General features: G+C 44.7%; 2 protein-coding genes across 3 annotated transcripts; one reads left to right on the forward strand and one right to left on the reverse strand.

Annotated features, from left to right (window-relative positions):
• Positions 1 to 489: 489 nt before the first annotated feature.
• On the reverse strand, positions 490 to 4,219 carry LOC122997394. Its single transcript, XM_044373490.1, has 2 exons — positions 3,910 to 4,219; positions 490 to 3,805 (listed from the first exon to the last, which is right to left on the reverse strand). Exons 1-2 carry the CDS (start codon positions 4,217 to 4,219, stop codon positions 765 to 767), a joined length of 3,351 nt encoding a protein of 1,116 aa, XP_044229425.1. The 3' UTR covers positions 490 to 764.
• A 2,524-nt stretch (positions 4,220 to 6,743) lies between these two features.
• On the forward strand, positions 6,744 to 9,258 carry LOC122996648 (G-protein coupled receptor 4-like). 2 transcript variants are annotated; one of them, XM_044372245.1, is made up of 3 exons: positions 6,744 to 7,119; positions 8,424 to 8,611; positions 8,746 to 9,258. In XM_044372245.1, the coding sequence occupies exons 1-3, from the start codon at positions 6,928 to 6,930 to the stop codon at positions 9,245 to 9,247; spliced, it is 882 nt and encodes a 293-aa protein (XP_044228180.1). In that variant the 5' UTR covers positions 6,744 to 6,927; the 3' UTR covers positions 9,248 to 9,258. The 2 variants fall into 2 exon arrangements, with proteins under 2 accessions (XP_044228180.1, XP_044228181.1); XM_044372246.1 differs by lacking the exon at positions 6,744 to 7,119 and adding an exon at positions 7,719 to 7,771.
• The last annotated feature ends 1,007 nt before the right edge of the window (positions 9,259 to 10,265 follow it).

The raw sequence follows: 10,265 nt of genomic DNA on the forward strand, positions 1-10,265 counted from the left end.
TTATAAGTCTATAAACTTCATTTCACTAACCAAGACCACTCCTTCTAGAATATGGATGTAATGGTTTATTGGGAGTGTGATGGAAGGCAGGGTGAAAAGGAGGAAGGATAGTTAGAGGGATGGTTGGAGAGGGAAGGATGGATGGGGGAAGGGAGAGGGTCGGGGGGTGTGAGGATGCGGGGGTGAGGGTCGAGGTCGTGGGATGCGGGATGAGGGGGTAGGGGTCGAAGGGATGAGGGGCGAGGGATGGGGAGAAAGAAGAGCAGGCGGGAAAGAGGGGAAGGAGGGAGTGGATAGGAGAGTGATAGATGAAAGGAGGAGATGCGTCGACGTCGGGGAGGTAAGTGGGAACAGGGGTTGAGACTCAGGGTGGGGGTGCTGTCTCGATGATCTGGCATCTGTACGAGGCCCCCAAAGAGACTTCAACCAGAGAAGCAAGAATGGGATTTCTTAACGTTATCCGGGTCGTGATGGATGTGGGTATGAGAGTGGGACGAGGCTGGGCATGGTGCTCCGGGAATCCGGGAAATTGATTCCGCTGAGGTAGGTCTGTATGGTGGAAGACTTGATCTTGAGTTGAGTGTGGGATAATGTGATGAAGCAGGAGAGGGTAAGAATGTCCGGTGAAGGGAATGGGAGTCCGTGGTAGACGTGAAAGGTTTTAAAGGAATTCCAGCCGGTGAAGTATGGAGATAGTGTTCAAGGGGTGACGCTGTTGGTGATGTTGTCCCGTGAATTGGTGACCAGTTGTTCCAGTTGCGGGTTCAGTTGTAGATTGTGGCTGAAAACGGTGGGACTGGAGTTGGAAGAGGGTTGGAGGCTGGAGCTAGTAGTCTGAATTTCTGAAACATGAAACGGGAGAGTGAATCGGCGATTGCGTTTTTGTGGCCTGGAATGTGGAGTGCACGGATGATGAACTGGTGCTGGGCTGAAACCAATGTGAGCTTGCGCACGAACTGCATGATGTCCAGATTGTGTGACCGGCCTTTGTTGAGGATGTCGACGACAGCGCTGTTGTCAGAGTGGATGGCGATGGTCTTTTTGGACCATTCATGCCCCCAAAGAATGGCAGCGATGACAATCGGGTACATTTCCGCAATGGTGGAGGAAGGGGCCAGGGAAGAGAAGTTGGGTGGCCATTCGGCGGAGAACCATCTGCCGCCGTAGTAACCACCGAAGCCGACTGAAGGGGCGGCGTCGGTGTATAGCTGGATGTCATTGGCGTCTGTAACGTGGACGTCGTAAAAGAAGGAGATGCCGTTCCAGGAAGAGAGGAACTGGTGCCACAATTTTAGTTCCGTCTTGCACGCGCTGTCTAGCGTGACGTGGTCGTGGATGGATGGGACGGCGGTGGCTATGGAGAGAAGGTGTGACAAGAAAGATCGGCCCTGAGGGATGATGCGGGTGGCGTAGTTGAAATGGCCCAGCAGAGAGAGTAATTGACGTTTGGTGCATGTGTTGGCCATGAGAAAGTTTTGAATGAGTAGAGAAATGCGGTGGAGTTTCTCAGTAGGCAGAGATGCTTGGAGTGTAATGGAGTTGAGGGTGATGCCGAGGAATTCCAAGGATGTGCTTGGGCCTTCTGTTTTCTCTGGAGACAGGGGAACGCCAAGATCAGTGAATGCGGAAATCATTGTGGTGAGACCGTATGACGGGGGCGAAGACGGTGGCGTGACCGTGAGGAAGTCGTCAAGTAGGTGGATGACGTATGGGAGTTTATAATTGTTGGAAAGAATCCAGCAGAGGGCTTCGGACAATGAGTCGAAAATTTTTGGGCTGCTCTTGCAGCCGAAGGTTAGACGCACGGCAAAATAGTATGCGCCCTTCCAGGAGACCCCGAAGAGGTGCCAGTAGTCGGGGTGGATGGGGAGGACTTTGAAGGCGCTTGTGATGTCCGCCTTGGACAACCATGCTCCCTGGCCCGCGAGTCGGATGAGGGAAATGGCGTGGTCTATGGTGGCGTATTGCATGGAAAAGTCCAGGCTGGGAATCAGGCTGTTAATGCTTGGAACAGTGGAACCGTGGGGGGACGAGAGGTCGATGATGAGCCTCTTTTTCCCAGAGTACTTCCTGGTTGCCACTCCGATTGGGCTGACTCTGAAAGACGGGAAAGGGGGGCTGGAGAAAGGGCCAATCATGAAGGCGTCATCAACTTCTTTTTGCAGTAGTCTGTCAACTGTGGTGGGTTCAGACAGGGCTGATTGCAAGTTGTTGCATATGTGAGTGGACTCAGGCATGGCCTGCAGACCCGGATGGAAACCGTAAGTGAAGCCCTGAATGAGGAAGTTGACGAACTGGGTGTCTGGATGGTTTTGTAGGGCGGTGGCTAGGGCGTTGATGTTAACGGGGGTATTGAGATGCTTACACAGCTGTTGCTTTGTCGGGTTGTGTGGGCATGTGGCTCTGGCGTGGGCTCCCCCGCAGAATGAACAAGTGTGGAGGAATTTGCAGCTGGAGGAGCTGCAACTGAGGTCGTTGAAGTTATTGCAGATCATCCGTCCTCCCTGGTAGAGGACAGGTCTCCCTCTCCTGTCCGTGCCTTTGGGGAGGGGGCCGAGGATGGACGGGTGATCTAAGGCAGGTTTGGGGGTGATGGATGGTGGGGGAGCCACCGATGGCAAGTAGTGTGGCGTGGCTGGGCTTTGCTTGTCTGTTACCGAGGCGCGGGGCAGGGGGGCGGAGAGGGTGCATGCTGCGGCGGGATGGGAAGGGGCGCCGCACGTTTCGCAGTGCAGAGAAGCGCAAGCTGCGAAAACTTGGCAGTATAGCTCGTGGTCCAATGTTCCCCAGTACGTGCCCTGGTTGAACTGTTGGAGGCGACCGGCGGCTTGGGAGGCGAAGAGGATATGGTAGGTATAGAAACCGTTGCCGCCGAAACGCAAGGCCAGGTCGAGAATTAATGACAAGTAATCATCGAGCTCGGACCTGCGGTCGGGGAAGGCTGAACAAATTATGTCTCTATACAATGAGAATGCAAAAGCGAACTCGGCGACTGTGAGGTCCTTGGAGCGAGCAGGAAGTGGCTGTTTAAGTTCCGAGGGGCCAAATGAGGTGAGCAGTTCCCTGGGGATGTGAGGATTAATTGATGTAGGGTGAATGAGTTGAGCGAGATCAATGTAATTACCGGTTAGGATCTGCTGCCTGAGGGTGGGAGACACGGGGGAGGGCCGGGCGGATGCTAGGGGGCGCACTGGTGGCTGGGCGGTGGCCAGGGTGTAGCTGCTGAATGGAGGTGTGGGAGCCAGGAAAAGGCCGAGGCTGGCCGTGTGTAAGGCTGTAGGATAAGGAGGTGCAGGTGCTGTAGTACGGGTAATGCTAGAGTGCGGGTCGTGGGGAGCCGGGGGGTAGGGGAGGAGACAGGGAGGGTGAAAAGAAGGAAGAGGAGGAACAGGTTGGGTGTAACTCGTGGAGCTGCTGGGGCCCGCTGTTGTTTGTGCTGTCTGAGCGGCTGCCGTGGTTGGTGCGGGTGGAGGAGCAGCTGGGATGGCCGGGAGGGAAGGAGCAGCAGAGATAGGAGCCGAAGAGGAGGAAGGGATGCTGGGTTGATGGAATGTATATGCGTGGGATGTAAGTGCAGCTGAAGAGAAAGTGGGAGGAGGAAATGGCTGTGGCGCAGAGAGCGCCTGCATAGGGTTAGAAGCGGACTGTACTAGGGAGGCTGAGGTTGCTGAGGAGGAAGGTGTGCGTGTGGCGGAGCGACGTGCCGTGACGTCATGGACGTCGTCGCGCGCGCGACGTCGGGAACCCGGAAGATCGCGGGAAGATGGACGGGAGAGAGTGCTGTCCTTCAGGGAGTCAGTCTTGCCTTGTTGTCGGTGCGGTGGAAAGGAATGTTATTTTGGCTGAGGAAATGCTTTAAGCGAGCGACGGTCCACTCGGACATGTTTGGGGCCGAGGAGCGGTCCGTACACCGGAGGCGAGGAGAGCGCTGCGCGCGGTGGCTGCTCCTCTTGGGTGGGCTCCGGGATCTCGAGCGAGGCTGGAGTGAGCGTCGGGAATAAGTAGCTTCCTTCGGACGCCGAGTACGGGACCTTCCCCTGGAGCCGCTGGGGATTGAGGGCTCGACGATACCGTCGTCGACGGAGGATGAGGGCCGAGAGGCCGGGATGAGGGAAACCGAGGAGCGCAGGCGAGGCTGCCGGAAAGATCGGACGCCGGGGGACTCCGGGACTTCGAACGAGTCCTCGTCCGAAGCGTTGAGGAGCAGTTCGAGGTCCATGATGTGAGTAAGAAGTTTTAAGTTTATGCTGGTGTGTCACAGGGTGCTTGCAAGCTGAGACAGAGGGGAGAGGAGCGGATATGGTGTGTTTAAATACCCTGTGGTGCGGAAATGGGTTGCGTACAAGGCGTGGTCTTTGGTTCCCGAACTTTGTTTATAAGTCTATAAACTTCATGAGTTGGTAGAGAACAAAAACAGAGCTAAAAGAGAGTGAATATTGGACTTACATTCACCAGGTGAATGAGACTAACCTTTGTCTTAATATTCATGTCTTTTTAATTGATCATGCAAGAATGCTGATAAAACAATCTTGAAATAGTACAACTTCTCTCTTCCTTAGAAGTCTTAGTAGAGGCTGTATCCTGCAGCTTTCAAAAGTGAATTTTGTGTGTTTCCATTGGACTTTTTTGTTTTACTGTCATACAGTGTAGAAGCAATAATGGTGTCACTCTATTCATAATGTAGCACATAAAAACTGTGAATTTAGTGATGCAAAACAAGAAAACCAACATGCAAACAGTGACAGTTTACTGCTGTCCAACCAGTAAGTTTCTCCCTCTCTTCCCTTCTATACAAATTTGACATGTGAGAAAAACAAGTATTTGTGTGTCATAAAATAACAGTAAAATATACAGTATTTTAAAAAAAAAAAAACCGTGGGAAAGTAAGACAAGTAGAAATAGAGAAGAAGTGATGAAAGCTGAGTTTTGTAATATTTTCATTTGAAATGTTGAAATTTTTCTGAGTTACTTTCACAACAAAGTTCAAACTCTCAAAGGAAGATAAAACCACAACCTTGTATGTGACATCTTTGAGGATGTTACATATCCTGTGTGGTTTTGGCCAATCGGAGAGTGATGTGATCTGAGATCAGTTAATCACAAATGTGTTTCAGTGCTTTCACTCACCATATTTACTGTAGACTGTTTGGATGCAGACGACCAAACATCAACCTCTGTGTAGGGAACTCATCCAGGTCTGGTCTTGCAGATTTTGAGGTAAGTTTTGTGACATTTTTCACTTGTGTATGTAGAGATTGTAAAAATGACATTAGAACTGCAAACAGTCATGATAATGAGTATGCAAACTGTGACAAGCAGACAGCTTTGGACTGTAGGTGTACAGAATACTGTGGTTAAACCAACTGTGTTTTATTTCATTTGCGTTTTTTCCCGTAAATACAATTTTGATGTGTAAAAGTTGTGTAACGAAGACAAAAAAAGGTGAGAAAATGACTAAAAAGATAATAACATTCAGAACTTTTCACTATTTTGAATTAAATGAGCTAAATAAAGAAGAATGAAAAAACAAATGTTCATTATTATATTTCTGTATTTACTGTATGTTCTGAGCCAACATTGATCCACATAGAGGTATTTATAGTGATATTTGCAGTTTTGATGACAGCTGAGATATAAAAGAGTTTCCTCTGCTGTGACGATATGAAAAGAAATAAAATAAGATAAAACATAAAAGTCTAACAGAGGGATAGAGTTACACAAACCAAGATAGATTACAGTCAATTAATGATTTCATCCCATAAGTGTTTCTTTTGTTTGTTTGTTTTATTTGTTGGTTATTTTTGGTGATTTGGTACATTTTATCCTTTATTGAGAGGAGACAGTAGAGTCAGACAGGAAATGAGGAGAGAGAGAGAGAGAGATGGGGATGACATGCAACTAAGATCTGCTGGAATCAAACTGGACATAAATGTTGTAGTTTTGTGGTATGAGTCTTAACCAGTACGCTACAGGGATGACCAGTATGTTAGTGTTGTTAAACATGGTGAATGCACCAGCCTGCAGTTGTTTCCTTTAATTTATTTTCATGCTAACTCCAAAACATAGTCAGAGTGCACAATCTATAAAATAAAATATAAAATATGCAGATGATTCATAAAATGGTTTGGTCAGACATGCAAACCTCCTTGTCCAAAATCAGAGAGCACAGAGTTATTCAACTGGTGGGATGTCAAGTGCAGAAGACAAACCATCCTAGACCAATGTCTCTGTACCTTAAATTACTGAAATAACTGTATGAAATTCTGTATTAATGACCTCACATCATCATGTAAAAATATTTATATACATAACAAGGACTTGTATTATCTGACAAGTTATTTTTTGATGAAATATAGAACTTCAATGATTAGTCGATTATTCTCATTGCTACTTTATTGCTTTATTGTTTTTTCAAATTATTGTTTCAATCATTCTTCAAGCAAAAAGACCAAATATTCTCTGGTTTCAGCTTTTTAAACATTATGATTTGCTCCTTTTCTTTGTCATATGCAACAGTATATTAAAAAATCTTCAAGCTTTGGATTGTTGGTGAGAAACAAATAGTAAACTGAAGACATCCCCGCAGGCTCAAAGAAATCATGAGTGCCATTTTTACAGTGTATAAAACACTACATTTTATAAACTAAAAGGTTAATCATTTAATCGGGAAAATAATCAGTAGCTTAATCAATGATGAAAATAATTTTTAGTTGCAGCCTTGAACAAATATTATTAGGAGAAAATGTAACAAAGACACCTTTTTTGTGGCTATAATATACACTGTATTTATGTGAACTTGCACCTCAAGACTTTAGTGATGTCACTTAACAATGTTATGTAGATATTAAAAAACCTCCATAACCTGATCTCTCATACAACAGGTTTCACTCTGAAGAAGAAGAAGATTTCTACATCAACACCTCACAGATGGAAAGCAATAATTACAGCAATGTCACATTCAACTATGATTATAACTACACCTACTATGTTTATAGCAATGCAAGCAAGGCAACCTACCCCAGTTTTGCTGGACCATATATTATACATGTGATAACATGCGTAATCATTAGTTTCGGCCTTCCTTTGACTCTAGTGGCCATCTACTCTCTTTATTACCAGGTGAGTACTTTATAACTAAGATTTATTAATTTTAGGTCATGTGTCTGTCATACAGTCTGTCTGTAAAGAATCTTCATCCCGTTACAAACCTGGCTCAGGGCTTGCAACAAAGGAGAGAGTCCACACACTGATGAACGGTGCAAAACGATATTTATTTAACTAAACATAACAATTCATACTTAAATATGGGAATGTTAGGCATCAGTGGTGTAAAGTGGGTGTGTGGATGCATGAAATGTTGGCTGTAAAAGTAAAGGAACAGAAGTTCAACACAAATAATCTAAAGTGAAAGCCATGTGGACAGGGTGCTGCTGTTCAGCCGAAAAGAAAGAGAGTGACTCCTGGGCCAGCAGTCCTTTTATATCCTTTGGGCCACTCCCTCCTCAGGTGCAGCCGATCAGCTATGACAAACCTCTTAGCCTACCACTCCTGGAAGAAAATAACAAGAGTGTAACTGGAGAGAACTAGAGGCAGATAAATAAAGAGAGAAAGAGAGAAAGAAAGCAAGAGAGAAAGAGAGAAAAAGAGAGAGGGCTGTCACAATCCTGCATGGGGGCTGGAAGGAAGTCTTGTAATGACCTATAAATTTAAGCTACTTGGACCTTAAACACATGCAGTTAACATGTGTAGCTCCGTTCCAGCTTCTCTTAAGGTGAAGTTAACAGCATCATTAACTTGTAGAGAAGAAACTGTCATCAGGTTTATCAGAATTTTTCACTCCGCTCCCATCTGGTTGCATATAAAGGACAAAAAAGCGGTTTTAAATTCCATTGCAGACTAATCATCAGATTACGATATATATATAAGTATTTTCCTCTGCTTGAAATCGTTGTATGTATGTGTATGTATGCATCTATATGTCTATGTTTTAGAGGCACATATAATGCACAGTGTAACCAAATTTCCTCATGAGGACAATCAATATCTATCACTCTGTCTTTAGCATGCTAACACGCTAAACTAAGATGGTCATTGTCATTGTGAGCATATTAGTATTTAGCTCAATGGACCCCTGTGCCTAAGTACAGCCTCACAGAGCAGTTAGCATAGCTGTAGACTCTTGAGGTTGTTGGGTCTTGTAACATTGATTGGTCAATGTGTCATATTTGATGACACATTGACCAATGCATGAATGTTTCTGACTGCTATTGCTGTGCAGAGCAAAATGACATATATGTCACTACGCAGAATTCAATCCACTTGTATTTTTGCACATTTTGTGCAAATGTTCTAAATGAAAATTGAAAAAAAAAAGAAAATGTTTCCAGCTGCTTCTTTTTATTTCTACCATTGTTTTCTTGCAGGTGCAAAATAACAATGTTGCTCCAATCTACATCATCAACCTCCTCATCTCTGACATCATTCAGTTCTGCTGCATGATCGTCGAAGTGGCAAAACCTGAGGACGGGAAGATCGATGAAATCTTCTTTTATATTTACTACCATAGTGTGCTGGCCAGTGTTGGCTTCATGGTCTGTATCGCCCTGGAAAGGTAGCTATCTGTCTATTCTGTATGTTTTTAGCTACTTCCATGTGTATGACCATTATATTACCATATAAATCTGAATCTCCTTAAAGTCAGGAATATTCTGTATCTGATGATAGACTGTGTATCTTGTGTTACAGGTATTTGCTCATCGCATGGCCACTGTGGTACCACGTCAGGAGAAACATCAAGAGCTCTCTTGTTGTCTGTGTTGTGGTCTGGACCCTTCCTCTTGTTTTTGTCCTTCCTTTCTATTTCTGGTTGGAATCTTCACTCAAAATTTTCGCTGTCTTCCTCCTCGTTCCTTTCCCGCTGCTCATATTCTTCCTGGGTGGGACCCTCAAATCGCTGTCTGCTGCCATCTCGGTCTCCTCTGATGAAAAACGACGAATTATGGGAATTTTGGTCCTGGTGCTGCTCATCTACACACTGCTGTTTCTACCCACCATCATCTGGCTCCTGGTGGAAACAGCCATTTATAATCATACCCTCAACTACTTGAATGTCGTGTTTCTTAAGCTCAGTCCTCTTGCAGACTTGATTCTGTATGTTTTCATGAGGAAAGGGGTCATAGACAAGCTTTTGGCCTCTCTGTGTTGTTGCAGAATGGACAGTGATGATAACAGCAGATCATCAGTATGAAAGACAACAACATGTACACAGTCAGCTCCATGCGGGCAGAGAAAGAGGGAGAAAGAAAAGAGAGAAAACAGATGTTAACTGTAATGTGTCTGAATGTTAACTAAAATACACATAAACTAGCAAACAAGAAATAAATAGTGTTTGCTGTATGACAAGAAAACTACTAACACTGTTTGTTGTCAGCCAGTGGTGTGACCATCACAAGTAGATGAAAAGGAAACATTGTTTTGATTATGTTGTGAGAGAAGTGGTTGGTGGGAAATGTTTGTCCATGCAGGTTAACTTTTTCTGATTCATTGTTAGGGCTTCAACAAATGTGCATTAAGTTGATGTCTCTTATTAATTATCCTTTGAAGGGGACATAGCATGCTTTTTGTGATTTTCTGTCATTTATGTTCATAATTTAAGTCTGCCAAGGAGCAGCTTCCTGGAGCTGGCCAATCAGAACAGAGTAGGCTCATAAAGGCGGGGCCTTAAAGAGACAGGAGCTAAAACGACCTGTTTCAGACAGAGGCTGAACTGAGGGGCTGCATAAAGGGGCAGTATTAGATAAATAAGGAGTTTTTTGAACTGTAAGTCATGCAGAAATATTCCAGTAGAGCCCCAAAATAAAACTATAGACCTGTAAATGTGTATGTTATGTCCCCTTTAATCATAGAAGCAAAACAGATATTACTTGTTGATCAACTGAGCGGTTCAACACCATGATCACCCTGTTATTATAGCTGCCACTCCGTCTTATTTCTACAGGGAGATCATCATATCAAGTCTATAGACTTTCTTCTTCTTTAGCCTCTCATACACATTATAATATGTTACCTTTTCCTACTTATAACTATGTATGTCTATTATTGTGTGTGGGGGGTATTTTATGCATAAAAGTTAAACAACATATGATTTATTTCTTTTTATTTAATATAAGTTATATTTTTGGGGGGGTTTTGTGGTTGGCAAGCTATGGCTTGGCAATACTGATAACATCTTACATTATTATACACAGTACTTTTATAAGAAATTG

Source organism: Thunnus albacares, chromosome 14 (genome assembly GCF_914725855.1).
Source record: "Thunnus albacares chromosome 14, fThuAlb1.1, whole genome shotgun sequence".
Taxonomy (NCBI): domain Eukaryota; kingdom Metazoa; phylum Chordata; class Actinopteri; order Scombriformes; family Scombridae; genus Thunnus; species Thunnus albacares.

What these genes read in the sequence shown, in the direction of transcription:
- LOC122997394 (XM_044373490.1), bottom strand. Translation starts at nt 4,219, where the DNA reads ATGGACCTCGAACTGCTCCTCAACGCTTCGGACGAGGACTCGTTCGAA. An exon ending in GCGCTCTCCTCGCCTCCGGT is followed by an intron (nt 3,806 to 3,909) that starts GTACGGACCGCT and finishes ACCGACAACAAG; the next exon opens with GCAAGACTGACTCCCTGAAG.
- LOC122996648 (XM_044372245.1), top strand. Translation starts at nt 6,928, where the DNA reads ATGGAAAGCAATAATTACAGCAATGTCACATTCAACTATGATTATAAC. An exon ending in TCTACTCTCTTTATTACCAG is followed by an intron (nt 7,120 to 8,423) that starts GTGAGTACTTTA and finishes GTTTTCTTGCAG; the next exon opens with GTGCAAAATAACAATGTTGC. An exon ending in GTCTGTATCGCCCTGGAAAG is followed by an intron (nt 8,612 to 8,745) that starts GTAGCTATCTGT and finishes CTTGTGTTACAG; the next exon opens with GTATTTGCTCATCGCATGGC.